This window comes from Cyanistes caeruleus, chromosome 6 (assembly GCF_971803275.1).
Source record: "Cyanistes caeruleus chromosome 6, bCyaCae1.hap1.1, whole genome shotgun sequence".
Classification (NCBI taxonomy): Eukaryota; Metazoa; Chordata; class Aves; order Passeriformes; family Paridae; genus Cyanistes; species Cyanistes caeruleus.
In genome coordinates, this window is record NC_141706.1 from 61,917,212 (window position 1) to 61,935,826 (window position 18,615).

An 18,615-nucleotide genomic window follows, 5' to 3' on the forward strand; every position below is an offset into this window, starting at 1 on the left:
AAGAACCCTTCACAACTATTGATTACTTTAATACTCTCAAAATCATAAGCTGACTGAATTATGTTTAGATGGAGCAGGGAGTACAGCTGTGCAGGTGGAAATTGTTCAAGATTTTGTCAATTAAAACAGAATGCTGAACTGTTTTTTAAATTGCTTTTAAATTTGATTTCTTTTATATTTATTAAAGTATCTGCTCAATTATCTGTGTGTTTATATTTTCTGTATATTTATATAAGCTCAAATTTATACTTATAGGCTACAAAATATCATTTAAAGATCTTTACAACAGTGAGTTGGAAAAGATAACTCAGATAATGCATGCCACAGAGCATTTGGTATTTTTGGATAGCCCAAGAAAATTTTTACTCTACCCTGCCCATGGCTTTATTCCCTCTGCTATTTTTCTTGTTCTGTGTTTCAAGCTGCCCCTGGGAAATGTACTTAAGTGTTCTAAAAAGCAGAAACAATGTGCTTTATTTCTTTGTGGTTATGGTCTGTCCCATGCTGTGGGGTTCAGAGCCATGGATATCTGTAGGCAGAGCATCCTGGCTCCTGGGTATCTCCTCATGTGTCTCCAGCTGTTGTTCCAGTTGCCTATTTCACTGTCAGCCTTTACTTTTTGTCTTCCCTGATGGAAAATACATACTTACTGTGATTTACATGATTTCAGAACAGTCTGCAGCCCACTGTGCCATTCTAGTGGTCTTTTTGGAAGCTCACAAACCACTTGAAGATTTTCCTCTTGACCTTTGTGCATTAATGAAGAAATGAGGCTTAGCACAGAGTTCACTACATTATCCAGGTGTCTTTGTAGAAAATAGTCTATGCCTCGGTGGCCTTTGACTCTCTTCAGGAAGGATTTGCCCAGAATGATGGTGGAAGAAATTGCTTTGTTACTTCTGTAATTCTGCAGGGAACCTTTTTTTGGGTATTTTCATCAAGTCTCATTCCATGAATTTCCATAAGATAATACAGAGACTCACGCTCTGAGTGTCTCTGCTGGTATGTTATCTTCCCTTAGCTGCTGTTCATCTGCTCTGGCAACTTCTAGCTAGTTGTCATTTGGCTAAACCTTTGGTTCTACAAATTATTTATTTCCTTCAATCCATTATTTAAGCAAATATCCTCGCTGCACTCAGCCCATTTCATCATACCCATGTCCCTTTCAAAGTTGCAAATCCATTCTTTCTCCAAATGGTGCAGGCCTTAAGCTGGGCTTGCAGCTGAAAAATACTTCCAGTTCCAAATGGCCCGTCCAGCTTGGATAGCTCTGTGCCTGAGGTCTGTTCATCAAACCAGCTTTGCCTATTGGTCTTCTCCAATCTCTTCGATTTCCAGGGAAAGTGTGTGCTCCAATATTGAGAGTTTCTTAATGAGAACTTCTTTAACTTTCTCCTGCATCCAACATGGTTTACTGAACAGGCAGCAAGTGAGAGAGTGAGAGCCACCTTCAACCGAAAGGTCCACATCCTAAAAGTTGTGAAAGACTCTGCTGGTCCTTACTCAGGTTGTTCCTTACTGGCCTCTGCATTCACCCCTCCTACAGACTGACCCAAATGCTGTTTGACAGCTGCTGAAGATATGACTGGACTATGACCTGAGGAGCCACCTCCACCTGAGGTTCCTCTGCCACATGAGCCTGAGGGTCTGCATTCACCCAGTGTCTTATTTAGCAAGACAAAGCCTTGTCAACCATATCTGAAATTAATTTTTTGTGCTCCCACTGCCCTTATTTTTAATTTGGCTTATGTTTGGACCTCTTTGCTATCTGAAGTAGAACTATAGCTGAGTATTTTGTGAATATTATGGTTTTGGAGAACCTTTTAGATGCTTTCCTTGGAAGCTATGCAAAAATGTGTAACAGTGGTGCTACCAATAGCATTGACCAAGAATTGGACAATGTTTAGATTTGTCAGAATGAACAATTAATTAAATCTGGGAATGTAAAGGACTGCTCTTTGCAACAGAAATAACCTTCTGCAGACAGGACTCCACACGGGGTGCTTGTTCTTAGCTGTAGATATCTGAATTCCCTTTGGAGAAACTCCTGCTGGCTTTTTGGGGTATGGGGAGAAAATGTTGAATCTTGTGAATCACTGGCTGAACATCCAGCTGACTCTGAGGCCCAGCTGTGCTTGTTCCTGAAGCATTTGATCTGTAACGTGGCCCAGACTTTCAAGTCTTTTATTCCCCCACTTTACATATAAAGCAAAATTTACAATCAGCTATCTTTATTTGCCTTTAAAGATCTGATTTACATCTTTTTGATGTCAATGGGAGTTTCCCACTGGACTTTTAAACTGAGTTAGCTGATATTTGAAACCAAACATTTTTAAACTTTATTTTTGTTTAGTAGAATAAACAAAACCCCTCAGCTGAAGTCAGCGGGGCAAAGTTAAGTCTGTGCTGAATGCCTTAGAAACTTAATGTTCGATATTAGAACACCCAATATTAAAGGGCTTTCCCCCTTCTCCCCAAATATTTGGGTTTACATAAGGCAGAAAAATTCTGTGGGAAAAACTCTCCAATGCAACCACATGCCTCTCGTGCCAGGCTCAAGAAGAGAACGCTGTGGTTATCGAATCCTGCGGAGCCACCGCAACCCCGAGGAGCGGGTGCATTGCCTGGGCAGAGCCAAGAAGTACAACGAGGCAGCGACGCGGGTGAAGGAGATCCTGCTGGGCACCGTCAGCCCCGAGCAGTTCGTGCTGACCCTGCTGGAAGCGGAGCCGCCGCACGTGCTGGTCAGCCGGCCCAGCAAACCCTTCACCGAGGCCTCCATGATGATGTCCCTGACAAAGCTGGCTGACAAGGAGCTGGTGCACATGATCGGCTGGGCCAAGAAAATTCCTGGTGAGAAATTCAGGCTTGTTTTTATTTGTTTCTGTCGATGGTTTTGCTGTCAGTGTGTCCTCCTCTGCTCTGACGTGACAGAGCAGCACGGTAAGTGCATGGTGTGAAAGTCAAGTTTTACATCCTGCTAAGTAATGGAGAGTTTATTGCTCTCAGGAATTAACCTGGATGTTTTTTGATTGAGACACAATATAACCCATATCTTGCTGTCTGTTCTTACTCAAATACTTGTTCATTTTGCTACAAAGCAGAGCTGGTGTTGTATGCAATTTCTACCTCAGCTATAAATACCTGATTAAGCTGGTTTAGAAGACTCCTTTTAACATCAAATTCTTTCCTTGAGTCCTGATAGAAGGTTTCTCTCAGGTGAAGGGTGTCCAAGTCCTGGGTGTTTGTAATCGTTTCATTGGACACAGCAGCAACAGAAAAACATCAGTGGAGCTCAGTATTGATTTCAGATTTATCATATGCACTCCTTCAAAACAAAAATCAGTAAGGGTTCTTTTGGTTGTTGACAACACCAAGAACATGCACTGCAGTACAGCTGCCTGGAATGTCTCATACATGTCCATGGCATCATGACAATGAACCTCTGAACTTCTCACAAACCAGAAACATTGAGCATTTGCAGTTCCTTCTACACGAAGTACCCGTGACTAAAACAGGCAGAATAAAAAACTGAAAGTGAGCTAAAAGCATGGAATAATTGGTGGACTCATGGCAGTCTGGGGTTTGATCCTGAGCTTCAGAAAGAGTGCAGTGCTGGGAGCTGGCACTCTATGGATCCTCTCCTGGATTTTGTGTTGAAGGGTGATGGTGTGTGCCCTGCTTTTGCCATGGTGTGCACCATAAAGAGCTGCTGCTTCTGGAGAACACACCTGGGAAAACAGGACAGGACCCCCTCCCTCCAGAAACACAGTGTGTGCACGGTGCAGGAAGCAAACTCGGAGGAGAATATTTCATTTAATCCTTAAATTAGGAATTCAGTGGTCAGGGAAGCACATCCTGTTTCAGGTCTAGGTGGAGCTGCTGATGTGCTTCCAGCTCCAGCTGGAGATGAACACATCTCCCAGGGGCACAGCTGTCTCAGACACTGTGTTGGAGGGTCCAGGTGTGGTGGTTTTGGGGTGTACAGATTCCAGGCCAGCTCCTGAGCTACAGGGGAGGAGATGTTTGCACCCCAGAGCATCTCAAACTACGCTGGACATCTGCAAAGAGATGATAGTTTTGCTGTTAATGTGGGATATTTTAAAACTGAGAGCACAAATCCTTTATCCTTATTTTTCCTGGCTTAAGAAACTCTGAAAAGAACTGTGAAGCAAGTAACCATAAGGGGTTAAATGGTATCTATCATTATTATTTCTTGTCTAATCATAAAAATGTGACTAAAGTGTGCCATTTCTGAGGACTCCACTTAGTCATGGTTATCTGGTAGGAAGTGAATTGTGACGAAAAAACAGTCTTAGAAAATGACCTCATTTTAAGCAATATTTCAGTGGGAAGCACCCCCAACCCAACCTTTTCCATTTTCTGATTATTATTAATTTCTATTTTTTTAACTCTGGGAATTCTTTAAGAAAAACAAATTCACAAACCCAAACCCTCAGCCAGCTGAGATTAATTATTTTTATTTTTTACCAGATCAGTTTCCAAACGAACCCGAATTTTGGCATCAGTCACTTTTAGTTTATTTTCAACATATGTCAGAAATAAAAACTTTTTCTTGGCAGTAAGAGAATTGTATGAAGAAAACCTATTGAAGCAATCAAACCCTTCAAAACAGTTCCTGGGAATGCTGACACTTTGTAGTATATGTTTATTTTTTCTGTTCACTCTTTTCACAGACAACAGAAATAAACAACATTTTAGAGCAATGCCAAAAATAGATGCTATGTTTAATATGCACCCAATTATAAGTGACACTGCCATATTCAATGATAGTTGGAGCATTCACGTCAATGTGGATTGATTTTTTTTGTTTTTCATTAAAAAAATGTGATGACTAAAGTTCAGGACATGGAATTTTGTTTTCCAAAAACTCTTACCTGAAGGTAAGCATATCCATCCCTGCCTGGTTCCTGGAGGTAACATCTTAGGGAAAAATAGAGAGTTCTCGACTAATGGCCCAATGAGCAGTAATTTTACTTTCTGAAAAGCTGAATATTTGCTTTTGTGCACCTGGCTTAGAAGACCATTTTCATCTCTAAGTTATTATTGGATATTATTTTGACACTCACTGGAGGTGAAAAAAGAAAAAAATTTCATTATTGTATTAACAATAATTTTTTGCCTAAATAGGAAAAAAGCATGTTTATATTTTGTGGGTTTTTCATATTTAATATTTAATGACAGTCTTTTGTTATGAATTTTACTCTGTGGCTGTATTTTTGTTCTGGATTTTCAGCCTAATGGATTATATTTTTTTTGTTGCTCAGTAAAATAGAAGGTGACATCTGGATTCTTTCCCTTATGAATTCCAAGTATTCGAATTCTTGGTTGTCAGGCAGCAGAACACAGCTTCTGTAGTTGCCTTTTGCTTTGTTGACCTAGTCTTAAAGAGTTTAACATGGTTCATTGCTGAACCTGTATTGCAAACTGATAAGATGCTGTCACAATGTAGAAATTTGGATTCATTATGCAGCCTAGTATGCTGCTGACCAGAGCAGTGTGGCTTTTTCTAGTTTTTACACATCCAGCACAAGTTCTTTTTCTTTGTCTGTCTTAGCAGTTTATAATTAAATGATAAGGAATAGAGCCCAGAATCTAAAAGATGTCTAATACAGTCAGAGAAAAATTATTAGTTTAATGTAGTCTGGAGGAAATTAAATGGGGCTCTGCAGTGAAAGCTGTGGTGGTTATTTGCTGTCCTGGACATTTGGACCATGAGATTGTTAGGAAGAAGAGAAGTAGAGTCCTTCTAACAGCTGTGCTCCATGGCCACAGCTCCTACTGCTGCCACTGATAATTTTGAGTTTAGCAGATGATGTCAGTGATAAACCTGGATCTTCAGGAACCTGCAGATTGAACCCTGGGACTTGGTCTGATTCTCACTCGAGAGAAGCTTTAAAACCTGATAATTCCTTGTTTATGCTAGAGAAATCAATACATGCCAGTGTAAATGTTTATTTAAATGTACTCTGAAATGTCTTTGGGCTGTTGTTTCCCAGGAAACTGGCACTGTCAGTTTTTGTACTATTTCACATTTCAGTGAATATTTTCCTAACAGCAGTTTTAAATGATGAGTGTGTGTGGCAGATAATCTGTTGTTTGCTGTGTGTTCTGTAGTAAATTCTGTGGCAGTGGAATCCAGGAGGGAAGGTGCCACTCCCAGGCTCCTCTTTACCCTTCTTATAAAATCAGAGGCAAGGTTGCCCCAGCATTGAAAGGCAGCACGTTCAGCAATGATAAAAGTGAGCATTGCCCAGTTCATGTCAGCCCCTGGCTGCTGCTGACTGTCTTCCAGCTGAGTAATGTAATAAGATTAAAATTAATTGTATAAATTACTGACAGAGAGATTCTTTGGCAGCCCAAACATCCTGTGTGTATTTTAAGACCTCAGACACTGGGGAGAACTTCAGGAAACCTGTCTGCCATGGCCAGGCTGTACAGATTTGTCACCACACAGTGTCAGGGATGCCAGCTCATCTGAAAATGGAGCACCTTTGCCAAGGGCCCAAGCTAAGGGAACACAGCTTTGAAAACTGTGGCCTGATCTTGTTTTTGATCACTGAACGGCTCTTTATCACATCTGTGTTTTCCTCCTTGACTGAGCAGTCTGTTTTCCCACTCATGTTTTGATAATTTACACTTCTGGTCTTTCGGTTTGGAGTGTGTACTTTTCTTTTTTGTTTTTTTTTTGACTGCTTCTGCCTTCTGGCAGTGCTGCAGTGTTATCTGAGGCCTTGCTGTAAGTTCTGGAGAGAAATAAATCATAGAGTGGATCAAGGAATGAGTTGGGTTGGAAGGGTTAGGTTTAAAGATTGCTTCATTTCAACCCCCTGCCATGTGCAGGGGCACCTTCCCCTATCCCAGGTTGTTCAGATCCCCATCCATCCTGGCCTCAAACACTCCCAGGGATGGGACAGCCACAGCTTTTCTGGGCAATCTGTGCCAGGGCCTCAGCCTCACATTATTTCTTCCAAAATCTCTCCTCTTTCAGGACGAGAACAAAGCAGGTGACTCTGCAGTCGTTTGAGTTTCACCAGCTGTATGGGACTAACTGCAGTAAAACACCACTCTGCTTTATTCCAAATATTTTGTGGAAGATGATAGTAGCAAATATTTTTGTTCCTATTTGACATGGCAGCCTGGCACTTTGGATGCCAATGCTCCCTTATCCTCACAACCCACAGTTCTTTCTGGGTTTTTTGGCTTTTTTTTCTCATATACTCATTTTTTTATCAAAACAGAGCATTTAACATGTTGATTTATTTTATGCTATTTGCATCACTTTAGGCTTTATTGATCTCAGCCTCTATGACCAAGTAAGACTCTTGGAGAGCTGCTGGATGGAAGTTCTGATGATTGGTTTGATGTGGAGATCGATCGACCACCCTGGGAAACTGATTTTTGCACCGGACCTTGTTCTAGACAGGTAAGAGGAATTAATTTCTTGAGAACACTTCATATTAGCATATTTGAAGGTGGAGTGAATTGTAAGAGGAAGAGGATTAAACATGGCAGATGTTATTAATATTTCATCCAAAAAATATCATTTACTTGTGCTTGTAACAATAATGTCCTAAGGTTCCACATCCTTACGGGGCTTAAGGAATGCTGAGTTTTAAACGTATGGTTTAACATGCAAATTCCTGAACTCCTGTAACACTGAGTGTGAAGTTTCTCTGCATTCTTTCACATCTTTTGGTGGCTTTGTTCCCTTTGTTCCAGGTCTCTAAATACTGAAACTGTCAATACAGCGACACAAGGCACTACATTGTCCATTTGTCCCTACATCCCTCATTAAAAAGAATATACAGTGTCAGACAATATTTTTAATTATTTTTAATAGGTTTCCTGCCTGGTTTTGTTCCTGCCACTACAGCAGGCTTCATAGTTAAGCTATAATAGTGAACATTGGAGCACTAGCCAAGAGGGATTTAAAGACCCTAGCTTGATGCTGGATACTAAGAATATTTTTTCAAGGTACAGCAGGGTATTTTCAAGTTTAAAAATCATTTCTCCATAGCATCATGTACCAGGGAGGGAGAATATGGATTTGTAAGGATGTTTTTCTACAGAACCTTGCAAGGATTTGACCTGAGCTTCATACTGGTAAAAAGTCAGGGAAGCAATCTACTCTCATGGGTAGTCTTAAAATGTCTTTTAGCTTTTTCAGCCTGGGAAAATTCAGATTTGCATCAGTTCTGTGACTTGCAATCAATAATTATTGTTGTAGATACAGATAGGTAAAATTGACTAATAAAGAAAAAAAAATTAATTTATGAAACAGAGGAAATAAATATAATTTTCTCACATAAAATTCAATGCAAGGACATGCTTCACTGTTCAGTGCAATGATCAGAAATTGATGAAAATGTACAATACATTTAATTGCTCAAGAGTTAATATGTGCTGAATAGAGTAAGAATATTTCTTATATAATTTCTTCATTTCGTCAAGACATGGCAGAGTGGGAGCTTAAATGTGTCTGGACATGCTGTAATTTTATTCAGGACATTTTTATATGAAGCTGGTCTGTAACTTGACTGTTTTTATCTTTGAACCTAGAATCCTAGAATGGTTTGGGTTAGAAGGGACCTTAATAATCATCTCATTCCACCACCCTGCCATGGGCAGACACACTTTCCATCAGACCAGGTGGCTCAAAGCCCCATCCAGCCTGGCCTTGAACACTTCCAGGGATGGGGCAGCCACAGCTGCTCTGGGCACCCTGTTCTACTCACACCCTCACAGTCAAAAACTTCCTCCTAATCTCGAATCCAAACTCTCTTTCTGTTTGAAGCCATTCCCTCTTGTCCTGTCCCTCCAGGCCCTTGTCCAAAGCCCCTCTCCAGCTCTCTTGGAGCCCTTTCAGGCACTGGAAGCGTCTCTGAGGCCTCCCTGGAGCCTTCAGATACATTTCATACATAATCTTTGCAGACAATGTTTCTCTGGAACCTCTGTCCTTGTTTTGAATCTGGGAGCTGCCTGTCCTTCTCTAAAGCTTAATCTTCTTCTTTGCTATGAGGAATGCAGGAAACTGGGAAGTAAAAAGTACTTTTTGCAGGCAGAACCTGCTGCCCCTAGGTGGTGTTACCTGCATGTTCCTGCCTCCAGCCTGAAGGCTCAGCACCTTTCTCCTGGGATCCAGTAAATTTCTTTTATTTTACCACACTGATGTGCTTAAATCTGTCTCATCTTAAAAACATTGCAGAGAAAAAAATCTGTTACAAAGAGTCTAAGAAGCCTCCCTTTGAGTACTGTTGTTGTAGAGCTTATTCGCTGGTTTAGTCCAGTACATATAAAATAAAACTAACAAAAAAGTTGGAACAGCAACTTCAGTAGTTTGAACTTTGCCACTGCTGAATTTTAAAGAAATAGGAATGACTTGTTTGGGGTGTTTTTCAGATCTGAAAATAGGACCACTTCTCATATCCAAGATGGAGAACATAGTATTCTGTAAACACTTGCAAATACAAAAATAACCAAACCACAAAACCACCAAAACCCCAAATACCTTTCAATTCCTACGCAGAAAAAAGTGCCAGGAGATAGGGACATGAGATGTTTTATTCTTTAAAAATGTCTTGTTATTTCAAGAAACTTATTTTAGGAAGTCTTTCTTTTTTACCAAGTCCTGAGGCCTCCATTAGGTACAAACATCATATTGTTGCTTGTGGGTAGCTCCTTGTGAAACAAATCTGGAAAATTATTCAAGGTGGTACTATGCCTCACACTACAAGATTTCAAACTGATTATCCAGAATTATACAGGCTGAGAGGATACAGAAATATGATCACACTTGTGGTCAATCCAGCTTGCACTTTAACAAGAAAATCAGTTTCTTATAAATGCTGACCTTTCATACCAGTGTTAATTTCAATTTAAATTTAATGATAGAGCTTTTAAATTCTCCCTAAGACAGGCCTTTTCCAGACTCCCTCATGCTTTATCTGTCTGAGTCAGTTCCTTAATTCTACTTTTTTGGTAACATGTTGAATGTGTTTCCATAGGGATGAGGGGAAATGTGTAGAGGGAATTTTGGAGATCTTTGATATGCTCCTGGCCATGACCTCGAGGTTCCGAGAGCTGAAACTGCAGCACAAGGAGTATCTGTGTGTCAAGGCAATGATCCTCCTCAATTCCAGTGAGTATGTGCTTGGCTCTAATACTCACCAAATGGTACCTTTTATTTTGAGGGTGGCTGGGAAATCAGCCTCAAGAAACCCAAAATGTCAAATCATAAAAAACTGTTGGAAGAGAATAATAGGAAAAGACTTGTCTCTGATAGATTGTAAAGATTTTTTTCTTGGGAAACTTCTAAGCTGTATAATTTGCTATATTTAGGGGCTATGTCCTTTCTAAGAACTGCATGAAAGACCCCAAGTTCTGATAGCTTCTCACAAGGTGGGGCTCATGGCTTGGGCTGTGGATATGTTCTTTGCAATGGGAGATTTTGCTCCTATCTCTGTGGATCCCAGTCATGTGTTAAGGTTCTGTGGCAGCAAAAGCCCTACAAACCTGTCCTTAATTCTTAATTCTAGTAATTCTGGTAATACTAGTTACTCAACTGAGTAATGACTAATGGGGCTTAAGTGTTCCTATTTAATGGTAATGAGTTGGTTAGAGATGATTGGAAGTACTCAACAGCTCTGAAGATGAGTTTCAGAACAGGAGTTCTGATTTGCAGCCTTTTAGACAAGGTGAATGTTTGCTAGTTTAGGGTAGCCTGCAGTAAAAAATAATTTTTTGCCCAGAACATTTTGCAGTCAATATTGACAAAACCAAAATCCTACAACAAAATAGCAGCTAAACTATTTACATCTATTGTCTTCAGCAAGCAGCTGCTGCATAATTCTTAGTCCAGTACTGAAGGGGAGGAGTCCAGCTGCAATCCCACTTTGCCCACTTGTTTGGGTTGGAGTGTTGATCTGCTGGAGGGTAGGACGGATCTGCAGAAGAATCTGGACAGGTTGGATTGATGGGTCAAGACCAACAGCACGAGGTTCAACAGTACCAGGTGCTGGGTCCTCCTGCACTTTGGCCACAAAAACCTCCTGCTGTGACACAGGCTGGGGGAACAGTGCTTGGAAAGCTGTGATGATGATGATGATAATGATAATAGGAGATAAGATTTCATGATGATGATGAGAGGAAATGGCCTCAACCTGCACCAGCAGTGGTTTAGATTGGATATTAGGAGCAATTTCTTTACCAAAAGGTTGGACAGGCATTGGAACAGGTTGCCCAGGCAAGTGGTGGAGTCCCCATCCTTGAAGAGATGTAAAAGATAGGGAGATGTGGCACTTGGGGATGTGCTTTAGTGGCTTTGGTAGCACTGGGTCAAAGGTTGGACTTGATGATCTTAAAGGTTTTTCCAACCTAGATGATTCTATGATTCTGTGGATGCCAGTATTTCAAGAGACAAAAAAAGCTATTCTTTTTCCTTTTCCTAAAATACAAAAAAACCAGCCCAAAACCCCCAAAATCCACATTCATCAGCCGTATTTTCTTCAAAGTTCATGTCCCAAAAGATCTATCCTTTTTCTTCTTTTACTCTACTTTCTTGACAAAGTTAATAATTTGCCCCTAATTTTCAAGGTGTTCTGAAGCTCTCCCCTTCCATAGGTATCTCAGGAGAGACTGTTGAGGTTTTTTTTCTTTCCCTTGTCCCAGGTCGCTCTGCTTTATCAATAATGTTATTGTGTGTTTCCAGACCTTCCTAGTGATTTATTTTTTTGTTGTCCATACACCCAAACCTCTTTTATTTTCTTTTTGTTTTGCTTTTGCTGACTTTCAAAGTTTCTCACTGCAGACATGTGCTGTATTATGACACCCTTAGTGATCTGTAGGGAGACCATGACCAGCTGGGTCACTCTGAGCAGTGTCATTGACATGTTCTCCTCCTTCCCTGCTGTATACTCAGGGAAAAGGGTTTTTTTCAACAAGAAGGGATTAGAACAAGCATAATATTATAGTTCAAAAAACAGGGTACAGGGGAAAAAAAATCCTGGAGAGTGGAGAGCATGTCATGCCCTGACTGAAGGGTCTATGTGCAACATGTCTTGGGATGATTTGGGAGAATTCCTCACTTTGCAAGTGATGGGGCCATCAAATTAATGCTTGATGTGGCATATGGAGCATCATTTGTATAGTCTTGAGGGGGGTGTCAGGGAAGGTATCTTATCTAATAGTGTTGAAATGTTACATCTACAGTCTAAATGTTGAAATGAATACATCTACAGTTGAAATGTTAAATCTACAGTCGTAGCTTTTTTTTTTCCTTCCTTATTAGCAGCAAATATTTCTTCCTCTTCTCTGGTTAGGCATGTTCCCCTTGTCAGCAGAGGAACCTGAAAGCAACAGGAAACTGCACCACCTGCTCAACGTGGTCACAGAGGCTTTGGTGTGGGTTATTGCCAAGAGTGGGATCCCCTCCCAGCAGCAGACAACTCGCCTGGCCAATTTGCTGATGCTCCTCTCCCACGTCAGACACGCCAGGTACAGTTTACAGAGTGTGTGTAACACTTGTGTTATGTTAGTGTTTGTTTATTACAGCAAAAAAGAGGTCTCTGGAACTCCAGAGCTGCTGGTGCTGCTCTTCACCTCTGTCACTGTGAGGCTTTCCTTCCTAGCACGACAGAACAGGCAGTAAACTCAAGTGCTTGCTGGGACTCAGTGATGTGATGATACTAAAATGCTGTCTTAACCTTATTACATCAAATTTTTCATTATGTGTCTGCCTGAAAAGTTTAATAATAACAGAAATTGAGCCTTTCAGAAAAACACACCACCCAGTGTCAAAACCCTTCAATTCAAAATGAAAATCTGTTCCAGAACTGATCTGCAGTGTGTGCTTTGGTAGAACAAAGTGGATTTTGGGGGCCATGTTTTTCCTAGACCAAATTTGTTGTCTTTTATGTGGAGCCACAGAGATTTACCAAATGACTCATGCTACATCAGTATCAGGCTCCTGATTTTTTCTGTGGGAAGTGGCTCCAGTTCCATCTATGCTTGTGGTACAGCAGACTGAAAGGTGGATCCTACAAAGTGAGGTTTTAATTTTCACTTTGTTTGTCATTTTATATTATTACCCAGAGGCCAGCTATTGACTAAGTTGTCTCATGGCTTGACCTGGGGCTGTGTGTCCAGGGAAGAGATCGTGGGACAGGCTGAAGAACACAAAGGAGAGCTGGGCACATCTATAGGGACACTGAAAAGAGGATGGCCACCTTTGCAATAAACATCCTGGGAGAGCAAAGGGCAGCAGCAGGGACCTGATGGTGCTGAAAGACAGATTTTAACAGTCAGTTTGTGGCCTTGCAAAAGCTCCAGCACCAGCCAGAGGTGAACTCTGTCTCATCTGGATTGTGCTCAATGATGTGACTCCACAGCACAGCTTTGCAGGAGCTGTTTTAGCATTCTGTGAACAAACATCATGCATCTTTGTGAATTTTTTATATTTTCTCATTAAACCAAGATCCTTTATGCTGTATCTCCCTCAGCCAAAGTCTGGAGGCTGCTTGTTGTGTCCTGTCTCCTTTAGGTTGCTCGGTGCTGGTCAATCAATTAGGCTTTATTCTGGAAATAATTGAGAGCTGGGTGTGGGAGAGAGGCTGCAATTTCTTCTTGCCATTAACATATTCATAACTCTTGAATTGTAGCAGAACCCCGTTTATCTGGAAGCATTGCCCCTCTCCCAGCCCAACCCACCAGCTCAGCTGCATGCTGGCTCTCTGCTGGGATGTATTTGGTGTTGAGCAAGCACCCCTAGATCTCAGCCCCAAACCCCTGAGTGTATCTGGTGTATAAATATGTGTGACTGCAATGGCAATAGCCATTTTTTAGTCCAAACCATGATACTGTGCTGAGTGTTCAAGCTAGCAAGGTGTCCTTGTATTTTACTGCATAACAGAAAGATTAATTCTAAAGTCTGCAGCCACCTGCAAGATCTCACTGGACACGCAGTGAGTAAACAAAGTGCTTCAAATTGGCTGGGTAATTAAGTCTTCCTACTCAGGTAGGTAGGAGAGGTAGCTAGTCATTAGTAAACTGCATGTAGTAAATCCCCCTTTTGCATAAAGCTTCAGTATGGGGCCTCCCACCTTTACAGCATCCAAGAGGCTTTTCCTTTCATTTCAACAGGGTCAGTACATCTGAATTATTTCCTGAAAGAATTTGTATGGTGTAAAACAAAACCTGCTTCTCTAAATAGTAGAACATTCAGCCTTAAAATATTGGGATGTTGTTACTGTTGGTAGTGGTGAGTGATCTCGGGGACCACAGCGTTTAAATCCTCTTAAATCCAAATTACAAAAAGGGACTCTCTTGAAACAATGAGCATATTTTTCTTCTCTGCATTGTTGTAACTAGACTGCTGAGTTATTTTCTGTTCTCCTGCACAGTAACAAGGGAATGGAGCATCTCCTGAGCATGAAGTGTAAGAATGTGGTGCCAGTGTATGACCTGCTGCTGGAGATGTTGAATGCTCACACTCTCCGAGGGCAAAGGAAGTCCCCGGCCACACACCCTGAGTTCGGCCCACTGGAGCAAATGGAGCCTGGAGACAGCCTGAGGAATGGGGCACCCCAGTAATTGTGTTAAGACCTGGAAATGTGAGGCTTTTTCAGAGCTGTGGGAGAAAACAGAACTGCTGTGATGGGGCTGCAGAAGTGTGACCTAGTGTGAGTTCTCATCCCTTCTGGATTTGCACATCGGTGTCTCGGGAGAGGCCGCGGGGCGCTCACCTCTGTCTGTATTTCTGACATTGCAACAGCTGCACTGCTATAGTGCCTTTTCTGAGACTCTGCAAAAGCACCTTATGAAATCAAGCCTCAGAACAGCACTGTGGGACAGGGAATTGCTGCCTCTCCTTCTCAGAGGCAGAACTGAGAGGGAGAGGTAAAGGGACAGGTTTGAGATGGCAGAAGAATCTTGGAGAAAACGTGTTGGTCTCTGTCTCCCAGAGCAAGACTTTTAAGCATTGACTGAACAATGTCCTCTTTCAGCATGGGATGGTGTGAAGTGTAGAACAGCATCATTTGGGACAGATGTACCTCTGTGTGCTGGTCCCTGGGGAATGCCTGCTCTGTAGCTGATCTAGATAAAGTGCCGAGATACAGACAGTGTGAAGGAGCTTATTCTCAAATATGCAATGGCTGCAAGGGCCTTCATTTGAAGGTCATTTGAAAAAGCTTCTAGGATCAGTTCAGAGCCTCTGCAGAAAGTTTAAATTGATCTTAAGTTTGTATTTTTTGAGCCTGTTCTCAACACTCACATTATTATCTGCTTATATTTCTTCAGTGCTTTAAGCAGTGACGAAATCGTCTGAATATTTCAGTCAATGCTGACCTTTGAAATGTGTTTTGTCTGTGAGATTATCATGTTGTTTTATATATTTATTAATGATGTTAAATCTATTCTAATAATTAGGTACAAGAAGTTGCTCTGTGAATATTAACTGTTTGTATTTGTATATGATCTGCTGATCAGGCCTTGTGAAACCAGCTAGGAAAAAAAAAAATCTTCCCACCCCTTTGACTGGTGTGTGGAATTACATCCTGCCCACCCAAAACCTCTTGCAGGGGTGAGGCACTGGATGGGAACATGGATGGGGATCTGTTTTTGTCTGCTGCCCTGAGGTTTGCTGCTTGCTTGTTCTCAGCATGCATGGCACCTTGTGCTGTGGTCTTCATATCTTTATAGGAGCCCTCAAAGAGCGAGGATGGGGATAATGGTAAATGTAAAGATAATTTAAAGATGGGGATAATGTAAAGCACTACTTTGCTTTGCAAGTGTGATGACTTGTTTGAATTACACTGAAGATGTAGTGATTTAAACTTCCTTTTTGTGCTGATTTCTGCATGTGTTTAAGCTGCACTGAGTAAAAAAAAAAAAAAAAAACTGATAAAAAGGCCTGGCTGATGATCTCAGAGATTAGCAGGGTGGCATCATTTATTCTGGTAAATGTCTCTCTACATGGAAACATTTAAATATAGCACATGCATGCTCTGGGCATTATGGTGAAATAAATTGGGATCACACCAAAAGTCTATTTTGAGCCAAGAAGTCTTTTGCATTAGGGACTTTGATTAGTATGCCATTTGCATATTTTGAATATTAGTCAAACCATTAATCTTGATGGTTTTTTAAAGCCAAGGACAGTCTTTTTTATAGGAGGTTTTCAGTGAGTTACACATCTATTGTCTGTTTTGATCTTGTACTATACCAGATGCTGCTGCTGATCTAAATTTTTACTCTCTGCCTTTTTATTGTTTTTAAGAAACTGTAATATAGCAGTGTCCTTCTAAAGATGTGTAACATTTACAATGAAAAAAAGGAAAAAAATGTGAGTACAGTCTGGAATTTATTAGAACTTTCATTTTGAGAGATGTTTTGCTGTGAAACAAACCTGTCTCAGTATTTCTTGGGCTTGATTGTTCTGGCCTCGTTGCCTGTTGTCTTGATCTTTCTCTGATTTTCCTTATCCTGTGAAATCTTTTGGTTTAATACAGTTTTTTGAGGAAATGTTTAAGTGATTTGTTTGTTTGTTTGTTTGTTTTGCTTTAAAAGCACTGGATTTATGTACCATCTTGGAACAAACCTTTTGAAAAGAAAATGGGAAAGACTGGGTATAAATCATGAAATTACCTTCTAAATGGAAATTTGTTGTGGATTGACTCTGTAAAAGGGATATGCTGCAGTTTTGTGCTGTGTGGTGGTGTTCATATATGTTGCTATTAGTACAGTGCAAATGAGAAAATGATGTGATTTTAACCTACTTTTTGTCTTGTTCAACATGATTTTATTAAAAGTTACTAGTGCTGTTTTAAAATGGGTGAAAGTCAACAGCTATGGAGTCTGGATTAATGTAGCTGTGTTCATGCTGGGATGAGGAGAAGATGCTCATCTCCAGCAGCACGGGGAGGTGTGGTGGTGACTGAATGAGGGTGCCTGGGTCTCCTGAGAGAGGTGTGGGGTTTGTCTCTGGTCTGGATCCCCCAGACTGTCTCAGATGCTGCATTCCCGTGTGGACATCGCTGTCCCTGCCAGCCTCCAGCAGAGCTGTCACCTGTGCTTCCATTTGGATACTGGGGCTTTTCCAGTCTCAGTGGATGAGTGAAGTCCTCAGGACCTGCAGGGGCTCTGAGGAGGGGGTGTTCTATTGCTTTATTTTTTATTTTTATTTTATTGCTTTTTATTGTTTTATTGCTTTCCTTTACTGCTTGGCTGTAACTCACCTTCTGCTGGGACCTGGCAGAGGTGCTGCTGCTGCTTGGAGAAATCGTGCTGCAGTTCTGGGATGTTCACAGAGGAGAGCTAGCCTGGCTCAGGCAAGAGGGACAATTGCCATGAGTTAAAGAAAAAAAAGGAAAGAAGGCCAAACTTTTTAACAGCACACGTAAGGAAAACAAGCTGAGCTTCTGCTCTCAAGTCTGGAACTGGGATCAGATGGTAAAACAATCTCAGCTGTTTTCTTTCTTTTCTCTTTTTTTAAAAGAAATGTGGTTTCAGAGAGGTGAAATGCTTTGTCTTCAGGAATGTGAGACCTCTTCCACACCTCTGTCTTCCATCAAATCACCCATTTTTAGTGCTGTCGTGTTTCAAGTCAGAGAGGACAGTGTGGGGGAAAGATACGTAGATGTGTTGAAACATTCTTCCTTGAGATAGTGCCCAAGAGGGTAAGTGCTCCTATAAAACAGCAAACTAAGATAGGTCAGCAAACAAAGCATTTGAAGATTTTTCTTTCTCAATAAATATGCATATTTCCATAGTCATATTATGTTAATTCCTTGCTGAATGAATGATAAATCTACACAGGGATCATCATGGTGAAAGGGGAGCATCCTTTCAAGTGTTCTAAGTGCTGGAATTTTTAATTTTACTCTTGATGAGCTGGGGAGTATGAAAGATATTTGTTGTATTTGCATTGTTACAGTGGTTTAGTGGAGCCTAAAAATGCAGTGAGGGCCAGAAAGTTGCCTGTTGATTCTGAGCTGTCACCAGTGATCATCCTCTTCTGAGGTAAGAATTTGTGTTGTGTTTGGACTTTTATCATAGAATCATGGAATGGTTTGGGTTGGAAGGGACCATCTCCCCTGCCCCTTCCACCAGACCCAGTTGCTCAGAGCTCCATCCAACCCAGCTTTGAACATTTCCAGGAAAGGAGCATCTACAACTTCTTTGGGTGACCTGTTTCACTATCTCAACACCCTCAAAGTGTCCTGTCACTCCATGCCCTTGTCAAAAGTCCCTCTCCAGCTTTGCTGTAGCCCCTCCAGGTACTGGAAGCTGCTCCAAGCCTCCCTGGAGAGCTCCCCTCCCTGCAAGAATTTCTCCAGAGCCTGGCCAGGTGTCTCCAACCCACCCCACCCTCCATTCCATCCCCTTGGGAGGTTCTGGCTGCAGGTTTTGGGTGTGGGGACTCACCGTGGAATAGTTTTGAACATGCCAACCAAGTTTCTGCCAGGGAGTAGCAATTCTATTTTACCCTCTCTGTACTGTTAGGATGCAAACACAACTTCTCAGTTTGCTCTAAGTTTACCCCAGGCCATCTTTTCACACTTCCATACAGTCAGGCCTAGACGCCATGGAAACACC

At 41.3% G+C, this 18,615-nt stretch overlaps 1 protein-coding gene across 12 annotated transcripts in view; it reads left to right on the top strand.

The window, feature by feature from the left end:
- Positions 1–16,849, top strand: part of ESR2 (estrogen receptor 2) — a 45,852-nt gene extending 29,003 nt beyond the window's left edge. For all 12 annotated transcript variants that reach the window (XM_086892523.1, XM_086892514.1, XM_086892517.1 and 9 more), the window contains 5 exons: positions 2,554–2,853; positions 7,309–7,447; positions 10,029–10,162; positions 12,342–12,516; positions 14,421–16,849. In XM_086892523.1, coding sequence (XP_086748649.1) covers positions 2,554–2,853; positions 7,309–7,447; positions 10,029–10,162; positions 12,342–12,516; positions 14,421–14,610 — 938 coding nt within the window. In that variant the 3' untranslated portion in view covers positions 14,611–16,849. The remainder of the gene's footprint in view (positions 1–2,553; positions 2,854–7,308; positions 7,448–10,028; positions 10,163–12,341; positions 12,517–14,420) is intronic.
- Positions 16,850–18,615: the final 1,766 nt, after the last annotated feature.